A 25098-nucleotide genomic window follows, 5' to 3' on the forward strand; every position below is an offset into this window, starting at 1 on the left:
TTATAATTTGTACAATTAACCTCCATGTGGTTCGACCCTGGTCTTGCCGGGTTATTTATTACTTCGACACTCCTGCACTTGGGAGAAGACATCAATCTTTTAGTCGTGTTAATGTGTCATATAGGATCCTTATTTGCACGAATCACAATACAACTAATATTATGGGATAAGATTCTAGAGGCCTAATGAAAGGATACTAAAGTGGAGAAGATGAGACTTAGAGTGAACTCAGAATATTTAACATCTTTTTCAATTTTAGAAATTGGAATCTTGGTGATATGAAGACAAATTTATCTACGGGGTAATAAGGCACTAAAATAAAATTTTTTTAAAAAGACTCATGAATGTAAATGTACAATTCACCCTAACATTAAGATATATAGGAATTTAAAAAAGTATTATTAGTGGCCTAGCATAAAGCAAGAAGTAACAAAGTTTATGGTAAAATACCGTGTTAGTAAGTGAAAATAGAGCATTGGAAACCTATAGAAAAATTACAACCTTTTTTAATTCTAGAATAAAAATGAGAACAGTAATGATGTAATTTGAATGATTGTGGAAAGTGAAAATAGAGCATTGGAAACCTATAAAAAAATTACAACCTTTTTTAATTTTAGAATAAAAATGAGAAGATATTATAATAGATTTTGTATCAAGATTGTATAGAGATAAAAACAATAATGATGTCATTTGAATGATTGTGAATCAGCTAACTAAGTCTATTCTATTCTTATCGATAAAAATAGCTAATTCAATAAATAACATGCCTAGAAGATCTATTAATTTGCACAAATAAGAAAAATAAAATATTAAAACTTAAATTATAATTATTATTGTTTTTTTCTAATATATTAAATCATATCAATTCAGCTTAAATTCAACAATTTAAATCTAACAAACAAAGAATTTCAATATGATTTTTGATACATCGATCAATTACAAAATTATGATATATTTAACTATACCGATACCTCTAATAAAAAACATGACATAAGAGGATAATTCAAATTTTACAATAATTCCTAAAAGGACCGTAATTCAACGACGTAATCTTCAATTATCGAAATGATGATCATGGCCTGAATTACAGTCCAAAGAAAACCATATCAAAAGAAAGATATTTACGTTAAAAAAGAGAGAGAATACAATGGCAAAATAAACAGAACTCTCCTCCGCCTTTTTGAGCTAGAAAAATAAAAGTCGGTTTTATTCTCTCTTTTTTTAGGTCAATTAATTAAATAAATAAGCCCATACTTGATCTTTCCTTCACGGAATATACAAATGAGATATGCATTATTTTGAAGTAACTTTTTTAATTTACTATGAGAGCGTGAACACCTTTTTTTTAAATGATCTCAAAAGCTTTTATCCTTTTGTTGTTGTTATTATTATTATTATTATTATTATTATTATTATTATTATTATTATTATTCAATTCATTCGCCAACTTTGAACGAAATAGAAAACAATAAACTCAGCCGGGCCCATCTCTTGAGCCGACCACTTGACGTAGAATGGGTTAATAAAGGGGGGCATTGAAAAGGGTTAGAAGTTGTTCCTGGGTGTAATGATGCACTCCTATTCTTTCACTACTAGATAGATTGGTGGTAAATTCATGGATTAATCTAACTTTTTTCAATATAAAAAGAGATGTTAAAATGATGAAAGCGTTTTATTAAAAAAATAATAATCAAGATTCGGGTTATTAATTGATTGAGTTAAAATAAGAAATGCAATGACATTAAATAAAATACAAATAAATAAATATAACAAAAAGATAAAAAAAAAAACTCGACCTGAGCTCATTTAAGGAAACAGGTTACATATATAATCTGGTTATGATACTTGAATAACTCTACTGAAAGTAAATTGAATAAAATTATAAAGTTTAATTGTCAACCAATCAAATATTAAAAGAAAAACTAAAAACAATATTTTTTAAAAAACTAACAAAAAACCCCAAGTCAAATCATATTAACTCACTAACACTACGATTACAAACATAAGATTTTGGATAACTCCATAAACAAAAAAGCACGGAGACCAATTTCTAATCAATTAAATGCTAAAAGGATAAAATTAAAATAACAAATTAATTTTTTTTTAAATCAAACATTAAAGGAAAAATATCTGACAACGAAGGAAATAATAAATGAGAATATAATAATCCCATGAAAAATAAAATAGAAAAACATTGAAGCTCGATTTCTAGCAAACAAATTATTGAAGGATGAAGTTAAAGAAGAAAATATAATTCCAAAAAAGATAAAATAAACCCGACTCGATTCCACCCAAATTAGCATGCAAAATCTGTAACTTGGTTGTAATACTAGGTAACCTCGTCAAAAACAAATTAAGTAAACTTTGAGGTTTAATTATTAAATAACTCAATGTTACAAGACAATATAACTCAAATTATTTTCAAAATGAGTAAAAATCCAATAAAAAAAATAACATAGCTCAATCTTCAATTAAATAAATATTGAATGATGAAATTGAAAAAACATAAGCTTATAAAAGGAAAAAAATAATCAAACTTAAATAAATCTCCTAAACCTAGGTTAATCTTCTAAATTCACAACCTATGAAATATTATACTTGACCTCAATCCATGAAATCTTATACTTGACCTCAATCTTAATTTTCAACCAATTTAATGTTGAATGATGAAATCGAGAAAAAAATATCAATTTTAAAAATATACTAAAAAAATAGCAATAAAAAAAAAGAGTACCAAATCTTATAGGGAGAAAAAAAATCAAATGAGGACGAAATCGCAAGAAAATTTTAGTTTTAAAAATTATCTTAGATAAAACAAATAACAATCAAAGAAATAGGGATCAAATGTAATATATGAAAAATTAAAGGATAATGAAATTAAAAAAAATTATAATTTTATAAATTATTTCATTTAAAAAAAATATTAATTAAAAGAATATACACCAAATCTAAAAGAAAAACTACTTGAATGGTTGCTTTAAAATTTGAAGGATTAACACAGAAATTAGGGAAGAGAGAAAGCGGATGAAGAGAAAAAGAAAAGGCCTCTTAAGGCTCTTTGGTCACATGTGTTATTGAATTATGAAGAGGTTATTAAGATTATTTAAAAGTTTTCATGAAAGGTTCACTGAAAAACCCTATAAGAATTGCCTACACACGGACACATCGAACCCATGCGTATAACAATTATTTTAATAATATTTATATATGTTAAATCATTAAATAACTTATAAGTAAACCTGGTTATCACAAAACAAAAAAACATAATGAAAAAAAAGAAAATACCCTTGGATACAAATATAAGATTTTATTTATTTATTTTAAGAGTGGTTTTATTATTTTATTGTGCTCAATATATTAAAAAGACTAAAAAACCTTCATACATTCTTATTTAAAAGAATAAGAATTTAATCTAAAATTATCTTAAAAATATATTTATTTTTATTTTTTTAATCAAATATATTCTAGAATGTTTTTTTTGGTTTATGTTTAGAAATAGTAACCAACCGTGAAGTATTTAAAAATATTTATTAAATTACTTTAAATATGTCATATTATATAAAAATATATTTTAAATTTATTTGAGAAGACACTCGATGAGAAAAAAAAGAAAAAATCCCCCCTCCGGACGAAAGCGAGGACTGATGCAGTGAAAAACAGGGAGTACATGTCCGAAACACAAAACATGATTTGTTGTCTTAATCTCCTTCTAATGTCGGTTTTACCTAAGAAAACATAAAAAGAAACCACTGTTTGTGCGCGACCACGAACGGCCAACTAGCCTCCTCCCTCACTGGACCCCACTTGACCCCATAGACAGAGAAGCTTACAGCTTGGCCTTGCTTTCTTTTCTTTTTTGTTGTATTTATAAGCTTCCATTAACTTGTCTCATTTTCTTTTTTTACAAAAACCAGAAATACACACCAGCCACTGAATAAGTAAAACCAAAAAGCATTATTATTATTGTTATAATATTTCTTTGTTTTGCTAAAAATTCTGCAAAAACTTTCGGTTTGCTTCTTGTTATCGCCTACCTCCTTGTTTCTCTTCTTCAAGATTGATTGTCGTTAAAGCTTTATACTCTAAACAACTACAAGGCGTGCGTGTTCTTCCGATCCGACTCACTGATTACTTCCTCTTCTCCTTCACTCGGTCATTAATTTATTCAATGAGTTAAGAAGATCGCAGTATAGGATCGTCATGGTAGGTTAAAAATAAAATATATTACTCTTGTTTTTGGATTGTTTGATTTCTTAGTTTCCTTTATTTGCCAATTAGTTGAATCAATGGATTGCAAGGGATTTTTTTTCTTTTATGTTTTTTAATAATTCTAATTTGTGAGACACATGAATGGAGTGCGATTTGTGTGTTGAGTTCTTCGAAACGTCTTTTTTTCTTTTTTGAATTTTTATGGCCGAGCAAGAATGGATTATGGTTCGATTTAAGCTTGTTTAAATGAGACGCATTGCTAGATGATATGCTAATCCAAGAATTAATAGATTTTCTCTTCTTTTCATTTTTGTTTTGTTGAGGGGGGCACATGAAGCGTAGGTGGTAGTCAGGCATGGTTTGTTTCCTAAAAATAAATATGGGGCTTTTGTAAAATATGATTCTTGGAGACATGGTTTGTTTCCTAAAAATATGGAGAAATAATGGAAGATTATTTGCATTTCCTAAATATATGGATTAACAGCTCGAAATAATATAGTTTGTTCACCGTGCAGGGTTCAAAACAAGCCTATATCTTCTGATCTTGTGATTATCAGTTAATCAATAATTCTTACTGCATAGCTTGAAATGTGGGAAGTTTTTCTTTTGGGGGAGCGGGTTATTATATTGTCAACTGTAGATTTGACTTCACATGCAACTCTTGGCAATGGTAGAAATGCAGTTAAAACAGCATGGCCATCTCTGTGGCAATGCTGGTCTATAACTGAAATTTGGAAATTGTTGCTATCCGCTTTTTTCCATTTCTCTTCCCATCATAGGTTGGTTAGTTCATAGTGGAAAAGTAGTTCCTTTATTTCTTTAGTTGATGTCTTGCATGCTCGATCTGCCACAAACATCAATTAACATAGCCAGCGAGGGCTTCTTTTTTTTTTTTTTGTCTCTAATCAACTCTAGATATAATTATTATCTTTTTAGATATCTACGATGTAAATATCATGCTATGCATTGCTGTGTATGCCTAATGTGATCGTGTTTGCAGGCTACAACAGATAACATTATAGTAGGTTCTCATGTATGGGTTGAAGACCCTGTTTTGGCATGGATTGATGGAGAAGTTCTCAGGATCAACGGTGAACAAGTTCATGTTCAAGCCACTAATGGGAAAACAGTGAGTTCATACTAGCTTGTGTGTCATGTCTATATGAAGTATGGAGTAATGCAAATGATATCTCCTGAGAGACCCAACAACTCTGTGATTGACATTTATTCTGTATATAGAATCTGCAATCCCACATAATCAATTCAGTAGTTTATAGACGTAAAAATTCTTAGCAATTAGTAAACTTTAGAGCTGATGTGCCACTTCAATTTTAATATTGGTTGAGATCTTGCTTCATTTTGTCATTGTCTCACGGAATTCCCTTGTACCCTTTTCCCTCTTAATGTCTCTTTCTAATTACAGTCCTATGATTCCCAAATTACTGGAAAACTAATTGCAGGTTGTTGCACATATCTCCAAAGTATTTCCAAAGGATACCGAAGCTCCTCCTGGAGGTGTAGATGACATGACAAAGCTGTCATACTTGCATGAACCGGGAGTTCTGCATAACTTGGCTGCAAGATATGAACTTAATGAAATATATGTAAGACACATTCTGAAATTCTCTTTCTAACTTAGGTATAGAAGTAAGCATTGAATTGGGAAGTTGCTGGGAAAACGGACCCAGATTTTATCCAATCTGCTCAATAAATGTCCTCTCATATGTTCTGCAGACATACACTGGAAATATACTGATTGCAATAAATCCATTCCAAAGATTACCGCATCTGTATGATATGCACATGATGGAACAATATAAAGGTGCTGCATTTGGAGAGCTAAGCCCTCATGTTTTTGCAGTTGCTGATGTTGCATACAGGTAACTTCCATTTATTCTATCCGACCTCACATTTTCCTTGCATTTTTTCTTAATTCTATGCTTTTATCATAGGCAAATGATCAACGAGGGAAAGAGTAACTCGATTCTAGTTAGTGGAGAAAGTGGTGCTGGTAAGACTGAGACAACAAAGATGCTTATGCGGTATCTTGCATACATGGGTGGTCGTTCAGGCGTGGAAGGGCGAACTGTTGAACAACAAGTGCTAGAAGTAAGATGAAGGGCTTCTATTTCTGTGACTATGTTTTAAATCCCTTGACTTTCACCATGTAGCACGTGTTCCCTAACATGGTGTTTCTGTTTCATTGAAAATTTTCAGTCTAATCCAGTTCTTGAAGCATTTGGTAATGCCAAAACTGTTAGGAACAACAACTCCAGGTGAGTACTTGTTCAATATTTGGGTAATTAAATAAAATAGTGATTTTTTATGTGATCTTCTCTGGAGACGTTGAATTATAAAAGAGCATCGACTCAAAGATTAATGAAGAATAAGTTGAAATAATTATGAATTTAGCACCTTGTTCCTTTTTCCTGAAGCAATGCTGGAAAATATAAATTTGATAGAAAAGTGATTATTTGAATGATTGTAGACTATAAATATGATCAGTGGCATCACCTTTCCTTGTTTTAGAACACACTGTTCTTCTGATTTAAATGAATCAATGGTCCTTTTATGGTCATGCTGACTAATGTTCTTCTTCATTTCTAAACTCCTTCAGTTGAACTTCTTTTTTGTTCTGATTTAAATGTGTTTTTGAATATATGAAAAATATTGTTCAGAGTGTTTTGTGCATAAGTTAGTCAAGGGAATTGGTTGATATTTTCTAAATATCTTGGTATCACAATGCAGTCGATTTGGTAAATTTGTTGAGATTCAATTTGACAAGAATGGGAGGATATCAGGAGCAGCTATACGTACTTATCTACTTGAAAGATCTCGTGTTTGCCAAGTTTCTGAACCTGAAAGAAACTATCATTGTTTTTACCTTCTGTGTGCTGCACCGCTGGAGGTACTCATGCTTTATGCTTGTTTTGAAATGAGTGCAAATGCTTAGTACTTCCTGTGCTTGTACTTTCAAGTGCTTATTGATTGTTTTCCCTGTGAATTTTCAGGAAAGAGAGAGGTATAAGTTGGAAGACCCGAAATCATTCCATTACCTGAATCAGACCAACTGCTATAAGTTAGATGGAGTAAATGATGCTGAGGAATATCTTGCAACCAGAAGGGCAATGGATATAGTTGGCATTAGTGAGGAAGAGCAGGTCAGTGTTTGCGTTAGCTTAAAAAATGATGTGCTCTTGCTCATTTCACACATTTTATACACCATCTCTGCCAGGAGGCGATTTTTAGGGTTGTAGCTGCCATTCTGCATCTTGGAAACATTGAATTTGCAAAAGGAGAGGAAATAGACTCATCTGTTATCAAGGACCAGAAATCTAGGTTCCATCTCAACATGACAGCAGAACTACTGAAGTACAACTTATTTATTCCCTTTATGTGTTCTGGTTCATTTTGTGATCTTTATTACATATGCTGGTTTTGCAGCATAAACATCGAGTAATTTATGGTGTGATGTAGGTGTGATGCCAAGAGCTTGGAAGATGCATTGATACAGCGTGTGATGGTAACACCTGAAGAGGTTATTACAAGAACTCTCGATCCTCTTGCTGCGGTTCTTAGCAGGGATGCCTTAGCTAAAACCATTTATTCCCGCTTATTTGATTGGTAAAGGGTCTAACTTCACAATGCTGTGTGTGTGTATGTGGAGTTGCAGCTTGTAATTTTTATCATCATGAAGAATAAAATAAGGAGAACTAAAATATTTTTGTCCACTATACGGGTGCTTGTTCTCAACCACATTTGCAAATATTTCAGATTTTAGCAACTTACTTATTTTGCTGCAGGCTTGTGGATAAAATTAACAATTCTATTGGGCAAGATCCAAACTCAAAATCGTTGATTGGAGTTCTTGATATATATGGTTTTGAAAGTTTTAAGTTCAATAGGTAAGCCTTTGATTTTCAAATATCATTTGCTATACTGTAGTCTTTTTCCGTACAGCTACAGCTGACTGTTTGTCATATTATGTAGTTTTGAGCAGTTCTGTATCAACTTTACAAATGAAAAACTTCAACAGCATTTCAATCAGGTTTAGAATTTTGTTGACATAATCCTCGGTCACTCATTTGCATTATATACCTTGCTGTGTTTTAATATATGATGATTGTCAACTTCTTATTATTTGCAGCATGTATTTAAAATGGAACAAGAAGAATATACAAAAGAAGAAATCAACTGGAGCTACATAGAATTTGTTGATAACCAAGATGTGTTGGATCTGATTGAGAAGGTCTTTTACTTTTGCTTGACATTGTGTTTCATTTCTATAATTTCATTTGTTTGAATGATATTATGCTTGACAGACACTGAATAATCCGTGGATCTGTGTCCTATTGCAATATATTTTTTCATCCATTTATGCCTTGTCCCATTCTCTATTTTATCTCTCATAGTGTTTACTGTCTTGTACAATTGTTTGCAGAAACCTGGGGGTATCATAGCACTTCTTGATGAAGCCTGGTATGTAGCTAGTATTTGATTCTATGATTTGAAAAAAAAATTGCTTGGCTGGAGACTCATGTACTTGTAATTGCTTCTTACAGCATGTTTCCTAAATCTACACATGAAACATTTGCTCAGAAATTGTACCAGACATTTAAAAACAACAAGCGCTTCATCAAGCCTAAGCTTTCTCGTACTAGCTTTACCATATCTCACTATGCAGGGGAGGTAAAAACAGTTTGTCGTTATATTTTTTGTTCAATTTTCTTAAACTTCAATCGATTCTGAAATACTTATTTCCTTATCTCCTTCCAGGTGACGTATTTGGCTGACCAGTTCCTAGACAAAAACAAAGATTATGTAGTGGCAGAACATCAGGATCTTTTGACAGCTTCCAAATGCCCTTTTGCAGCTGGCCTATTTCCTCCACTTCCAGAGGAATCTTCGAAGTCATCTAAATTTTCTTCCATTGGGTCACGTTTTAAGGTATGAGATGATTTATTTTCTTCTCAGTTTTCCTAGATTGAATGAAGTGACTTGTTGTAATCGATGGACTTATTTTCTGAAAATAAGAGCCCAATGGTGGCACCTACTTGTTGATTATGGAACAAATTTATGATCAATGGCAATGCATCAGTGATAAAATAACCATATCAACTTGACATGCTGCAACTAAAAGTTAATAGAGAAATAACCACTTTGTGAAATCCTCAATAATGTAGCATGTCAATCATTTTGAGGAACACTAAAGTACTGCTAGATAGATGTGCACCAAACCTGAAGTATGATGATGCTCTTTGTCTCACCATGGCTGTAAGATTCATTATTAATGCATTTAAATTGCATGCTTGCTAGTTTTTAATAAATCTAGTGCTGTTATACTTTCACTCAATTTTTTTAGATATAATATGTTTTAAACACTGCAGCTACAACTCCAATCTTTGATGGAGACCTTGAATTCTACAGAGCCTCACTATATCAGATGTGTGAAGCCAAACAATTTACTAAAGCCTGCAATATTTGAGAATGCTAATATTATCCAGCAACTACGCTGTGGTGTAAGTATAATCAGGCTATATATTTTATGTAATTCTTTTTTTGACGTGTTTCATTTATTTTTTCAAATGAACAAGTTTAACCATTATGTGCTGCAATACTAACCTTCAAAGTAATTGTGAAATTTATTTTTCATTTAGGGTGTTCTTGAGGCAATTAGGATTAGCTGTGCTGGGTATCCTACAAGGCGGACATTTTATGAGTTTCTTCTCCGTTTTGGCGTTCTTGCTCCAGAAGTTTTGGAAGGAAAGTAAGTCATAATTTGAAGTAACAAAAAAAAATAAAAATTCTTCACACCCCTTGCTTTAGCACTTCCTTTTCCTTCCATGCAGTTCATTATTTTTCTGTGTTTCCTGTTGTATTTTCCCTATACAGCCATGATGACAAGGTTGCTTGCCAAATGATTTTGGATAAAATGGGATTGAAGGGTTATCAGGTAATGATATTATCTCTTTTAACTCATCATCCTAGAATCTTTCTGCAGCTGGGATATAATTTGCCATACCTATCCTGGGCATTGTGTAAGGCCATTTGCCTGTGCTGCTACTCTCTTTGCCAAATAACTGGAGCTTCTGTGTGAGGACTGATTGGCATAGAAGGGTTGGGGGGGAGGGGCAGGTTACTGAGCTTCAGTTTTTCATTGAGCGCCAAAGCTTACAACGGTGTTCAGTTGAAATTTTAGGTGGCCTATGCAAAATAGGATTGCAATTAGTATCTAGGTTATGTTAGGTGTTCCAGGGAGAGATTACCAGGAAGTGATTGCTGATTACCATCACATGTGTACATGTCCTGTCATTAACAGATTATGGGATAGGCAGTGTAAGATGCCCAGATGAAATGTCCCATTCTCATCAGCATGGGATTTAGGACTTTCACTGGAATTTCTGAATCCTTAAAAATGATAACTACTGTAAAATACTTACAATCTGCACGTGTATGTTTGGAAACCTGTTAGTAGAAGTCCCCAAATTCTTGTTTATGTTATGTTTCTTGGTATTTCCTGGATGCTGTCAATCTGAACATTGTCTGTCTATATTCCATCTTGCCAGTGGAATTTACAAGTTATCTTACCTTGTTCAACATGACTGGTTTTGCAGATAGGCAAGACAAAAGTCTTTCTCAGAGCAGGTCAGATGGCTGAACTGGATGCAAGAAGAACTGAGGTACTTGGAAACGCAGCTAGAACCATACAAAGGCAAATCCGCACGTATATTGCACGTAAAGAGTTCATTTCATTGCGTCGGGCTGCCTTCCATTTACAATCTCATTGCCGAGGTATCCTCTTAACTTCCTTTGAAACCAAACTTGTTTTAACTGGCTTCTGATATTATTTACTATGTTCATTTGTTGTACATTAAGTAGTGACAACATGGTCCAGTGACAGACTGTAGACACATGTACCCAGGTTCATTCATGTTTGAATTTGGATTAAAATCACCAGATGTCCCTGTACCATATGATTTGGTCAAATTAGCCCATCTTTATAAAAAAAAGGCTATAACTGACCCTTCTACTTCATGAATTGGAGCATTTTAGACTTAGTGATGTCAATTGACCAGTTGCTGGTGTGCATGTGTTTCTTTTTATTTTTTGCAAGTTTTATTGCATCTGTACAGAAACAGTTGTGTGCACATGCACATATAAGACAGGTGAGTTATGAAATCACATAAAATCATCCACGATGCATTAAGTTTAAATGGTTCGTGAGTAAATATTTTTCTATCCAGTCACCGTAAATGTATTGTTTATAAGGTTAATTTTTACACATGGTATATTGGTTGCCATGACTGCACATCTTCAATTTCCACCGCTGTTTTTAGCCACAAAAATCCTGATGAAGCTACACCCTTGTTTTTTGCCATTAATATTAGGTGTATTGGCCCGCAAGCTATATGAAGGGCTGCGGCAAGAAGCAGCAGCATTAAAAATTCAGAAGAATTTCAGGCGATACACTGCCAGGAAAGCCTACTTGACTCTATGTTTGTCAGCGATCTCTTTGCAGACAGGCTTAAGGGCAATGACTGCTCGCAATGAATTCCGATTCAGAAAGCAAACTAAAGCTGCGATTATTATCCAGGTCCCATCCTCAGACCTCTTGCAATCACATTCTCCTATAGTAGATAAACACAGCTCTTCAACTCTTAAAGAATGCTGGTCATAAATTTCTGTTATTATACTTGGAATCAAGTTGACTTTTATTCTTTTTAATTTGAAACTGAGTTTACTACTTTGATTGATTTTCTTGGTGTCTATCAGGCGAAATTGCGTCGCCACATAGCATATTCTTATTACAAGAGACTTCAAAAGGCTGCATTAGTTTCTCAATGTGGTTGGAGGCAAAGGGTTGCTCGTAGAGAGCTTAGGAAGCTCAAAATGGTTAAATCAAATTCCTTATTTTTTTTTAATTACTTTTAAGGTGACTAGTGTTATTTTAGAGGGAAAGATTTAGATAATACTAATTAATGTAAGTTTTCAGGCTGCAAAGGAAACAGGGGCCCTTAAAGAAGCAAAGGACAAATTAGAAAAGCGTGTAGAAGAATTAACATGGCGATTGCAGTTAGAGAAGAGATTGAGGGTACTGTAATTTCTTTGATATCAGTGCTGGCAATACAAACTGCACTGGGCACAATTTCATCTGGTGTTCATTTGAATTGCAGACTGATCTGGAAGAGGAAAAGGCACAAGAAATTGCCAAGTTACAAGATGCTTTGCGTGAGATGCAAATCCAAGTTGAAGCAGCAAATGCCAGAGTAATCAAAGAACGAGAGGAAGCTCGGAAAGCAATTGAAGAAGCACCTCCAGTTATTAAGGAGACCCCTGTAATAGTTCAAGACACAGAAAAGGTTGAATCATTAACAGCTGAGGTAGAAAGTTTGAAGGTAAGCACTTTAATATGGATGATCATGGTAGCTTTTTCCCCAAGATATACATATACATATACATATACATATATACATATATATATCTTCTCTTATCATTTGCATGCATCATGCATCTTATAAGAAGACTATCAGGTGGTTATTCTCTTTACTACTGGCAATGATGAGAACTTCTACCTATTACATGACTGATGACTGCAAAGTGAACTTCAAAAACCATGTGTTATTGTAGAAATCCCTCCCTTGAAACTAATTAATCATTTTAGTTTGTTGCTTGAAATGCCCCTGCATGTATATGTTTCCTGGGATCTTTTTGTGGATTTTTTTGGAGTTTGTGCATCTTCCCATGCAGTATGTTTGCATGTGTTGCCAGCTCTTCACTGTTATGTAGATCAACCTTGACCTGCAAGAAACTGCAGGCTGGCACATGCTAATAGGACTACCTAATTTTTCTTAAACGCCTTGCTTGTTATATTTTTAACATTTTGAAATAGTGAGACTTTAGACTTATCCATCCCTGTTACCAACTTTTCTGATAAAATTTGCATGTGTTCACTGAATTTAACAAAGCACATGGGTTTGACTGTGTTCGAAAATTGACAGATGAACCTGTTATGGGTGGATATTTTTACTTTTTATGTTAAAACAATTTTTAAGACATTAATGATAGCTAGAACATTGCTTTTGTTGATGCTATTGGGACCTGAATAAATTTCTGCAACTGTTCAGGCTTTGCTGCTCTCAGAAAGACAGGCAGCAGAAGAGGCAAGGAAAGCTCATGCGGATGGTGAGGCTAGAAACTCAGAATTGGCTAAGAAACTAGAAGATGCAGCGAAAAAAAAGGATCAGCTTCAGGAATCAGTCCAGAGGTTTGTGAATGCATCATGGACTGGAACTGTTTGGATATTAGTACTTATGCCATATGATAGAATTGTATGGATGCCATTGATGATCAGCTTATCCCTGATTATATTAATGCAATCCTTCCCTTTTCTTGTCTGCCTACTTGACATCAGCCTTCATAACTTTACCTTTGTAATGCAATACTTGTGCTTGCAAGTGGGTACTTTTCTCATAGCTTATAGTCATCCATTTGATTTTACCTGTGTCCGCGCTTTGCATGCACACACGTTCCCCCCTCCTATCCCTCTCTCTAGATTATTTTTTTGCTTCATACATTAAAGGTTCATTTATATTGCAGGCTGGAGGAGAAACTTTCCAACTCAGAGTCAGAGAATCAAGTGCTTCGTCAACAGGCACTGACTATGTCACCAACAGGGAAATCTTTGTCTGCACGACCAAAATCAATGATTATCCAGGTGGAAATGGAATTTTCATCTGTTCTTTGTCATAGCATTGTGATCTAAAGGGTTCTAGAATTTCATGTTATTTATTAAATTGCAGAGGACTCCTGTGAATGGGAATGTTGCAAATGGAGAGGTGAAGGTGGCATCGGTGAGGGGAATTATTTTTTTTGATAGATCAGCTACTGTAATGTATTCAGATTAAGGCTTTGTTTCTAAATTCTTTCCCTGTGGACTAAATATCTCAGGACATAATTCTTGCTGCATCAAATGCTCGTGAACCAGAATCGGAGGAAAAACCACAGAAATATCTCAATGAAAAGCAGCAGGTAAGTGGCTTTTGGCAAGTAAAGCACTCATTGTATTGATTTCTACTGTAGTAAACAACATTAATGAGAGATGGTAAAATGCATTTTTTTGTTCCATTGAGGACCAAGGGTCGTAATCTTTGATACCTCTAAGATCTTAACCTCTTGCTAATTCTTTTCTTGCAATCTGCATTTTTGATTCAGGAGAACCAGGACCTGCTGATCAAATGTGTATCACAGAACTTGGGATTCTCCGGGGGGAAACCAGTTGCAGCCTGTGTCATATACAAATGTCTTCTTCACTGGAGGTCATTTGAAGTTGAAAGGACAACTGTTTTTGATCGTATCATTCAGACAATAGCTTCTTCCATTGAGGTAAAGTATCATCTTTTGGGTGCTCAAATATCAGATTGCCCTTTCTTTTATACAAAATCACAATATATTGCCTTCTGATATTGCTTTCACCTCAAACTAGTTGTAAACTGACTAGATAGGACTGATGTTGGCTACCTGTTTATCTTATCGAAGGTCCCTGATAACAATGATGTCTTAGCCTACTGGTTATCTAATTCATCCACATTGCTGCTGCTGCTGCAACACACACTCAAAGCAAGTGGTGCTGCTAGCTTGACACCACAAAGACGGAGAACATCATCTGCTTCTCTCTTTGGGAGAATGTCTCAAGTAAATTCGTGTTTTCTAGAAGGGTCTTGCATCTTCTTGTCATTTTTTTTCTTTTTTCTAATCGTTCATGTTATTCAGGGGCTAAGGGCATCTCCTCAGAGTTCTGGACTTTCATTTCTTAACAGTCGGGGGCATAGTAGACTGGATGACTTGCGACAGGTTGAGGCTAAGTATCCAGCATTACTTTTCAAGCAGCAACTTACAGCCTTCCTTGAGAAGATATATGGAATGATACGAGACAATCTGAAGAAAGAAATCTCCCCATTGCTTGGGCTATGCATTCAGGTTGTTTCTAAGCTACTTCAGTAAGCATGATTCAATATCTACTACTCTTGGTAGCTTTTTAAAAAATTAAGCTTTTTCCACATGCCCTGGGATGTAGTCAGGGAGTGCCCACATCTTGAAAGAGTGGATGACTGACCAAAGCAGGCAACCTGTGTTTGTGTGTTTGTGAAATTTTTTTGGGTACAATGTGCTTATGCAAGTTAAATATATTTCAAACATTGTACAGGCACCAAGGACTTCCAGGGCAAGTTTAGTTAAAGGTCGCTCTCAAGCTAATGCTGTTGCTCAGCAAGCTTTAATTGCTCATTGGCAAAGCATTGTCAAAAGCTTAAATAGCTACTTGAAGACAATGAAAGCAAACAATGTGAGTTACAATTCTATAGAGGATGTAATAACAACTACTGTTTTCTTGGAAAAGTATCATTCACATTGATAATCTGTTTTTCAGGTACCTCCCTTCTTAGTGCGTAAAGTGTTCACTCAAATATTCTCTTTCATCAATGTTCAGTTGTTCAACAGGTAAATACATTCAAAACTCACCCTCTTTTCCCATGAAAATTATGTAATGCCTTGCTTCATGTGCACCTGCAGTCTTCTTTTACGGCGCGAGTGTTGCTCATTCAGTAATGGAGAATATGTAAAAGCTGGTTTGGCTGAATTAGAACAGTGGTGCTATGAGGCAACTGAGGAAGTGAGCAGTCATAATTTTTTCAGCTGTTGATTCCTTGCAGTGCTATGTTATTTGTTTATCTAGTATCTTTTTATTTACAGTTTGCAGGCTCAGCTTGGGATGAATTAAAGCATATAAGACAGGCTGTTGGATTCCTAGTAAGAGACTGGATTTTTAGATCTTTCTCATTAAGGAGTATTGCCTGGTTTACTGACCATCATCCTTCAATATCACTACTCAGGTCATACATCAAAAGCCCAAAAAGACCTTGAATGAAATAACAAAAGAGCTTTGCCCGGTCAGTGCCTCTTCTCTTTATGATCTTTTCTTTTTCTATACTGGATCTTATTCTCACATCTTTTTTTTATAGTAATCAAAAATATTTTTTGATGTCTGCATTTCAGGTGCTAAGCATACAGCAGCTGTACCGGATCAGTACCATGTACTGGGATGATAAATATGGCACCCATAGCGTGTCTTCAGATGTAAGTTGCTCTAAAGTTGGCAAGAATGCTTTGCTTTTTTGTTGTCAATTGAAAATGAATTAAACTGGTTTATTTTCTTTCTTGTTTTTGTTGTACACTCCTGTGAGAGATACACACTATTTTCGTGCTAAAACTATAGCTATGCAGGTTATATCTAGTATGAGAGTTATGATGACAGAGGATTCGAACAACGCTGTTAGCAGTTCTTTTCTTTTGGACGATGATTCAAGGTAGAATTTTAATTTCTCTTACATGCAACAGCAACATATTTGTTTTTTGAACTTAAACAGGCATGGCCTGCGATCCTTCTCTCCGTAGTTACAGTTTAATTGTCATGCAGCATCCCATTTTCTGTGGATGACATCTCCAAGTCAATGCAACAAGTAGACATAGCTGACATTGATCCTCCTTCATTAATTCGTGAAAACTCTGGTTTCGGGTTCTTACTTCCACGCTCTGAGTGATGTTCTTTGTGGGGCGTCAGGGGGAGTTGCAGCACAATGATGTGCCAAGACCTGTGCATAAACTCATCATGCCAAGACCTGTGCATATAGTTTCACTATCCGTCATCATCCATGTGTATAATAAATATATTTTGCGTTAGTATCAGGGGACCATGTTTGATGCCTGAGTCGATTCATTTTTTTCCCCTTGTGTTACAGAAACACAAGGGAGTTTTGTTAAGAAGCCATGTCACATGTGAAGTGTGATAATGTGCAGATTATAGAAAGAGGCAACGGTGCCTCGTCATTTCTGAGGCCTGCAACAGGTCTCCATTTTTTCATTACTTCTTTATACTTTTTTTTCCCCTTCAGTGAGGCTTCCTTCATTATTGTTATTTGTTGGGTTTTGTTTGTGTAACTGACTGACATCAGCTGCATTTTATAGGCCATTGTACGAGGAAACAATTTGTATGTAAGTTGTTGTGTTCTTTTTTTGATTTTATTTTGTTTCACAAATTGCTATCTTACCTGTTGTGCTAAACAGGGTCAGCAAATTTTTTTGCTTTGGTTTTTGGGCCATGACGAAAACTTCTGCCTATGAGATCTATTTTTGTGCCTGCCTCTGTTTTAAAGAACTTTGCTGGAATAGCAACTTAACATGGCCAAACAAAATTGAAGGATCGGAGAAATTTTGGAGGAATGGGAAGATAAAAATGAATGAAAATTTTCATTACTATTTATTTTAAAAAAATTAATAAAAAAAACTGTAAAATTGTAAAGAAGAAAAACAAGAAATTGGGCTACACCAAGCTACCATGAAAGCACCTAGCTTGTTAAACTAATTGAATAAGAGATCAAAATTACAAAATATATTAATGGTTAGGTAAAAGGGAAAATCACTGTAGCAATTTATAATATCAGGATTTTGTTTTTGTCCTCAATTTTATTTTAATTGTAGTTTCCTATATTGAAATTTATGACCGTTTCTTAATATTTATTAAGATAACAAAAAATTCAACAAGAGAGAATTAAGTTGTAAGACAAGGAGAAAACTCATGATTAACATCAAATTCGCTAAAAAAAAATTTTGTTTACTTAACCTTCTTTCATTTTTCTTCTTTAGTCTTTAGTTTTCTTAATTTTAGTTCTGATTTTAAATTTTTTTTTTAATATTCTAGTCTTTAAATTCATGGAAAAAGCTAGTTGCTTGAAAAGTATAAAGAAGAGTTTTTGGTTTAGCCACAATCTAGTAGAAAATAAAAGGTTGATTTGAGTGTCTACGAGTTTTATTTAATGAGGGAATCTTATTAGTTGTTTTTAAACATTCATTTCGCTTGAGAAAGTAAGTTAGAGTTGAGAGATATTTTTTTTTCCGGTTTGATTGTGTTTTTAAATCATTTTATTTTGCGTGTTTTGAATTAATAAACTAATTTTTTTGAGGTTTTAAGGGTGTTTATTAAATGAAAATTTATTTTAAATGAATTTTTAGATCAAAATCCCACAATGATTTTTTAATAACTATTGTGGTGATCGAATTTTTTATAAGCAGACCACACATTATCGATTCAATTTAAAAAAGATTCAATTTAAAAGAAATAAAAGGGAATAGGCAGAGACTTGGGTTGGAAAGCCCACATACCCGAGCTATGTTTTAAAGATCCATGTGTTAGGCCATTTAAGTTAATGTGCTTTAAAGATCCATGTGTTAGGCCATTTAAGTCAGTGTGCTTGACTTATTTGTTTTTTTTTTTAATTTTATCCTTCAACATGAATTTAATAGATTTATTTATTGTTTTTTTTTCCATTTATATCCTTCAATATTTGGTGTTTTTTAATTGATTTTCATAATTTGTTTTAAATTGCTTTTTATTGGGTTATCATGATCTCAAACAAATATCTCAATATTTAATTGATGATTAATTTTATGAGTATTTATTTTTATTATCATATAATTAAATATGTTTTTAAAAATAAATTTATTAAATCAAAGGAAGTCTATGACTTAGATTATAGGTTTAATAGGTTGATTTGAGTTGATTAAGAATTGAGCTTCATAATTTATAACAAATATCTTAGCATTGAATTGGTGTTCAATTTTACAAGTTTTTATTTATTATCATACAATTAAATAAAAATTATACTTTTATAAAAAAAGTTATTAAACCTAGTGAAATATGTGATCCAAGTCGCAGGTTTGGTGGATTATTATTTTTTTATCCTTTGATTTTTTTTATTTTCATCATTCACTGTTAGATTTTTATTTACTTTTTTTTATATATATATAAAAAATATTCTTTAATATTTGGTTGATTTTAAAATTTTCTTCATAATTTGTTTTGATTTGTTTTATATGAAATTAGCATGTTCTCAAATAAACATTCTGATATTTTGTCGGTGTTCAATTTTATGAACATTTATTTGTGTTGTTGTATAATTAAATAACAAATAGTTTTAAGAAAAAATAAAGTTATTAAACCCAATAAAATTCATGACCTAGATTGTAGTTTCAACATTTTGACTTGAGTTGGTTGAAAATTGAGTTTTATAATTTTTTTAATTTTTTTTATAAGATTATCATGATTTTAAACAAAGATTCTGATATTAGGTTGATACTTAATTTTACAAGTGTTTATTGTTGTTATTTTATAGTAATGTAAAAATAGTATAAAGAAAACAAAGTTATTAAACCTGATGGAGTCCATGACTCGAGTATGAGTTAGCCTATGAAGCCCGAGTTAATTCAATATACTATCCTTTTAATACTTTTTAAAAAAAATATCATGTTTTTATTAGTCATCCAGATTGTGTTTGGATCTTCTAGTCGACTTGGTCATATCAGAGCAACTCCTAAATGATTAATTTGAAATCTGAGTCAATTCAATTTATTATTGTCTTAATATTTTAAAAAAATATATCATCTTAAAAATATTTTAAAATCAAACTATGTTTTTATTGGTGTTTTAGTTTATTTTTAGACTTGTTAAGTCAACTAAGTCATTTCAGTATAACTTTCACACAATTTAATTTAAAACTTGGATTATATAAGAAGTTAGATTACGAGGTTTCAAATTTGACTTGATAAATTGGTAGATTAGGAGGTTTTAAATTTGACTTGATAAATTGAATTTAATTACAATGTCAAAAGTTTACTCTTTTTTTACATTTAAAAGTTTTTTGTTCAACTTGATTTATGAGAGTCAATTATCTAGTTACAATCAAATATCAAATATCAAAATGTAGAAAGGCAAGAAGAAAGGAGCCGCTCAACCTGTATAAAGAAACAAAAAAAGGAAAGAATGGAATCAAAAAGATTAAAAGGAAATTAGGAAGGAAAAAATGAGAAAAAGGTTAAGTTTTATTTTTATCCACAAAAATAGATAAGTTAAATGGAAAAAAATATTTAGTATTTCAAGAGTACCCTCCACTTCATACTCTATTCATTTAAATAAAACAATATACACTACGTGGATATATATATATTCATTAACTTAAATCTCTTGAATCATAGCAATTTTTAATGATAATTGTCAATTCATACATCTGGTTTCGTTTAAGTGAATAATGGAGTGGTGAGTACTTTTAAAGTACTAGAGTATTTTCTATGGTGCTTCATGCTTGGGCATGGGGTTTTCAAATATTTTTTCAGTTAATATGTGAAAAATCAAATTATAAAAATAATTAAGTTTTTGTATTATAAAGATTTGCATTATAAATTAATTATTATTATATATAAATATAGCCAGTTTACTAATGGTATATGATATATTATTAAAAGAGGTTGAGATGGTGAATAACGTGAATAAAATTAAATTTTCAAGTTCTCAAGTTATATGCCTAAGCTAGAGAAAATTAAAGAAAAATCTTTAGAATTTTATAAAATCCAAATAATAGTTTAAATATGATTCTTAATAAAATAAATTAAACAATCTTATTTATACTAGCTCTAAACTTAGAATACTTTATATGAAAAGATTCATAGTTAAAATTAAAATTTTTTATAGAAAATAATTTCTAATTAAAACTTATTGAACTAATAGAATTCATTTAGCATTGGAATCCCTAAACAATAAAATACTTATTAAATTGAAAGTCTTGTGATAAAGAATAAAAATATAACAAGGTAAATAAAAAATTCATACATAGTAATTTATAAGTTATATTTTAAGACCTTTCCAATCACCAATTATCATGAAAAATTAACTTGAGAGGAAATAAGACCTTTAAATTTTCTATCTAAATTTTAGCTCAATCTAATGGTACAATGTATAATGATATTTATAAATGTGTATAATAATTCTTGTTGTAAATTTTGATGGGAAATCCTTTGGGAAAAAAGGGAGGGAGTTCGACCAAAATGACAACCAATGAGAGAGTGCATTATTGTATTAAATTTCTTAATTTTTAATTTTTAATGATAGTTGACTAGGGAGAAGTTGATTCTTGAATGTAATGTGGAAGAAAGAACTGAGTTTTTGGATTTTTGAATTTGATGATCTTGAATGACTTTTAAAAAAATCATTATATATAACTTGATTAATCAACATGTTATAGAGCTTAATTATTTGTAAATAGTAAAGGGAATTGAAGAAAAATCTTAGAAAAACTAAGGGATTAATTTTAGCTAAGATGATTATGATAATTTGATGTGTTATTTTGTATGTGATTGGATAATATTATTTGTTGGGTTTGAAGTTGTATGTTTTGAAAGAATTATATAGGGTATATGTGAGATTGAGGGTTGAGATGGTTACCCATTTTAGGTGAACCATGGCTGCAAATGTAGTTATAATATGTGTATTAATGGTTGATTTAACACCCTAATAAAGAAAAGAGATGATCCTAAATTTAAGAGAAAAGAGAGCCAATTTGGGGGGGTTTGGGTGCCGAACTTAGGGCTGCTATAGAAGCCCTAATAGTGATTAATTAAGAGCTACTTTTGGCACCCTAAGAAGGTGAAAATAAGGGCTGAAGGAGCAGCCTTAATTTGAAAAAGTTCAAAAACTCTTTGATAGCTAAAAATACCTAAAATAGAGGTATTGTGATAGTCGTATTGCGGGATGTAAAGGGGCTGATTTGGGAATCTCCAAAGCTTAATTAACATGGAAAAGTTGGATGATTAAAATGTGGGAAGGAAAACATAATGCATGTGTGCATGTAACTTGCTTGCATGGAGATATTGTTATGATTAGAAAAGTTGGAGCATTAGAAACCTTAAGCATAAAAGGTAAAAATATAAGGGATAAAATTCAAGTGCAATAAGTATTTAAATTGTTGAAAATATTAAGAAGAAAATTTTAATATTTAAGGAGTGCATTCGAGGTATGATTTTATGTGATGCATGTGAGGCACTAGTTATAGGATCCTAAGTAAACATGACTAAATTAGTAAGGGAATCAATTAGGTGTTTTTGACCTCATCCTTTTTAATTTTTCAATATTATATATAAGTCTTAATTCTTTTAAAAGTATATTAATAATGAGTTACATGTTGTGTGGTAATGCATTAGTAAAATACTGATGAAATTAAATTGTGATATGTATTATGAGAATTGTGTTACAGTATGGTAGCCGGGGCTGAGATTAATATATGATAATAGTCAAATTAAAAAAAAAATTGTATGGAAGCTAACCCTAAAAAAGAGTTTAGCTTGTAAATAGGTATTCAAAATACAAATATACATGAGTTATATTCATGGAAGCCTGCTAGAGTGAGGCTAGGGTTGAGGTTCCTAGAAAGACATGTTGGATGCATATTTTACGTCGAGGAGTCAACCACAAGAGTGAGATTCTAAATGGTTATTTCGGGTCGGCCTTAAAAAATAAGGGCTTGATTTCAATCTTTTTGTATTGGTTATAAGTGTAGAGAGTAGTTGTTGAATAATAATTAATTGCAAAAATAGAGACTAGAAATATGTTAGTTATATATTTTGATTATGTTATCGGACCTCTAAAGGGTGATTAGAAAGATACTCAGAGTGGAAACCTTTATGCTCGGGGCTACTTATTGTTATTAGTGTAAGAAACACTATTATAAGCCTATACCTTATAAAAAGGGGAGGCTAAAAGATTAGAGACTATGCTTTATATTAAATCCTAGAGTTATGTGAATAACTAACTATTAAAGGCCTATACCTTATAAAAAGGATAGGCCAAAAGATTAGAGGCTATTTGTGTTATATTGAATCCTAGAGTTACGTGGATAACTAATCATTTAAACACAATAATGAATATGCTAAGGTGTTATGTTACTACCAATAGTTGGTAGAGATCATGTGTATAGTAGATAAGGGTTAAATTATGTTGAGAAGCTAAAAGGTTTATAAGTTACATGTGTATATATAAGAAAATATCATTGTTGTATGTTAAGATGGTTAATATTATGTTACAAAATATAACTATCATCCTTATTGCTTAATATGTTTTATTTTTAATAGGTTCATCATGTGCACCATGAAACAATATGACATGATGATTAGTTGTAGGATTTCCTAAATGTTTTTATCTAGCTATAAGATTTCCATTCTCATGTTTATTTTGATAATCTTTAAGGATTTTACAAAATAAATCATAGAATTATTGTGGTTTAATATTATTCTTTTTATTAGGAAGTTGTGATGATGACAACATCAACTTTATACACTTAATACAATAATTTATATTTGCTTTTCTATTTTAAATACGTGATGTTGATCTTTTAAGTTTATTGATCTTACATTGTATTATTTTATTTGAATTTGATTATCTTCTAATTTCATGGCCAATTATGGCTAGGGTTAAGGTTGTATATGTATTGACTAGAATTAAAAAAAATAATTTCATGTTATTTTAATGGTATTCCATTGATTTTAATTTATCACCATATATTGTCTATGCAGGGGTGTTATATAGAAAGTTGCAACAAGTTATATTGAAAGTTATATAGAAATTAAAACCACCATTCTCTACCACCATCAGAAAGTTGTAACAAGTTTTATCTTTAGATAATAAAGAACTTTTTTAAAATAAAAGTAAGCTTCCAACTCTATTAATCAATTAATAAATTTGTACTTAGAGAGTAGAATAAAATATCATTAGATTTATAAATAAATATGGGGTTTGGCCTGCGTGGAGGTAAGTCTACATGCAAGTTTTTTTTTTTTTCCTTTTATAATCCTTATTTGCATTACCCATTAGTCAAGCTAGATCTGCTATATTTTACTTCCAACAATCAAACATTTTTTTTTTTAATAATCTAGTTTCTATCCTAAGCCTACACAACTCTTTGTAAGGCCTCCACTCTTATATTGTAAAATTGGATTGCTACCATTTACATCCATTAAAGAGTCCAACCAACTATAATACTAACTAACATAGTTACACAACTCTTTGTAAGGCCTCCACTCTAATATTGTAAAATTGGATTGCTATCATTTACATCCATTAAAGAGTCCAACCAATTATAATGCTAACTAACATAATGAATAACATGAATAGAAACTACGGTTCTCAAACCTACTGTTATAGATCTAAACTCTAGAGAAATTTAAAAAAAAAACTCTCAGTATTTTATAAAACATGAATAATAATCTAAATTTGAATCTTCATAAAATAAATTAGATATTCTTATCTATACTAATTCTAAACCTAGAATCCTATACGGGAAATGATTCCTAATTAAAATTTATATAGTTAATAGAATCCATCAAACATTATAATTTTTAAATCATAAAATACTAATTAAATTGAAATTCCTAATATAAATAGAAAAAATAATCTAAATATAATAAGGTAAATAAAAAATAATCTTGAATAGTAATTTCTAAGTCTTATTTTAAGATCTTCCTGATCTTCAACCATCATAAAATTTAAACTCGAGTTTAATTTTTTTTATTAAAATTATAGTTTGATCTAATTGTAAGATTAAAAGTTATGTGAGAGATTTCCCCACTGCATTCATGTATTATGAAAATGAGTAATACAAAATAATTATCAAATTCTTAGTTATCAATCGTTACTTTCATGGTTGTAAAAGAAACTTACTAGTAATGAAAGCCATTGATACAATAGCATGTTTGGTTAAATATAATATGAAACTAAATGTTTCATCATTTAAAGAATTTTACCTAAATCCATTAGTGTTTAATATGCAAACATAAATCATGTTCAATACAATTATGTTTAATGCATTTAGATGATTGTGAATCATACATAACATGAGATAAATTAATAAAATAATTTTTAAAAGCCTTCTTAATTATTATTTTTTTAAATAGAAGATCAAAACAAAAGGCCAACTCCATCCGGGGATTAAAATGAATGAGCTAGGGCCTAAAATA

The 25098-nt window shown here is 31.7% G+C and overlaps 1 protein-coding gene across 2 annotated transcripts; it reads left to right on the forward strand.

Annotated features, from left to right (window-relative positions):
- The first annotated feature begins 3897 nt into the window (after positions 1 to 3897).
- LOC105140710 (myosin-17-like) lies at positions 3898 to 17279 on the forward strand. Of its 2 annotated transcripts, none has more exons than XR_845223.1 (39): positions 3898 to 4203; positions 5210 to 5338; positions 5670 to 5813; positions 5944 to 6089; positions 6162 to 6318; positions 6427 to 6485; positions 6958 to 7117; positions 7221 to 7370; positions 7445 to 7581; positions 7687 to 7833; positions 8013 to 8114; positions 8200 to 8257; positions 8357 to 8458; positions 8651 to 8688; positions 8772 to 8898; positions 8986 to 9156; positions 9597 to 9728; positions 9867 to 9976; positions 10102 to 10162; positions 10824 to 11001; positions 11598 to 11803; positions 11983 to 12102; positions 12203 to 12301; positions 12384 to 12605; positions 13335 to 13474; positions 13807 to 13924; positions 14010 to 14060; positions 14158 to 14238; positions 14422 to 14592; positions 14746 to 14901; positions 14980 to 15186; positions 15413 to 15550; positions 15635 to 15705; positions 15778 to 15877; positions 15958 to 16014; positions 16098 to 16154; positions 16261 to 16341; positions 16481 to 16571; positions 16682 to 16773. XR_845223.1 is itself a non-coding variant. In XM_011047650.1 (39 exons), exons 1-39 carry the CDS (start codon positions 4201 to 4203, stop codon positions 16803 to 16805), a joined length of 4593 nt encoding a protein of 1530 aa, XP_011045952.1. In that variant the 5' UTR covers positions 3898 to 4200; the 3' UTR covers positions 16806 to 17279. The 2 variants fall into 2 exon arrangements, 1 of the variants encoding a protein (XP_011045952.1); XM_011047650.1 differs by having other exon boundaries at positions 16489 to 16571; positions 16682 to 17279.
- The last annotated feature ends 7819 nt before the right edge of the window (positions 17280 to 25098 follow it).

This window comes from Populus euphratica, unplaced genomic scaffold (assembly GCF_000495115.2).
Source record: "Populus euphratica unplaced genomic scaffold, PopEup_1.0 scaffold150.1, whole genome shotgun sequence".
NCBI classification, from domain to species: Eukaryota; Viridiplantae; Streptophyta; class Magnoliopsida; order Malpighiales; family Salicaceae; genus Populus; species Populus euphratica.

What these genes read in the sequence shown, in the direction of transcription:
- LOC105140710 (XM_011047650.1), top strand. An exon ending in CCCATAGCGTGTCTTCAGAT is followed by an intron (nt 16,342 to 16,488) that starts GTAAGTTGCTCT and finishes ATAGCTATGCAG; the next exon opens with GTTATATCTAGTATGAGAGT. An exon ending in CTTTTGGACGATGATTCAAG is followed by an intron (nt 16,572 to 16,681) that starts GTAGAATTTTAA and finishes ATTGTCATGCAG; the next exon opens with CATCCCATTTTCTGTGGATG.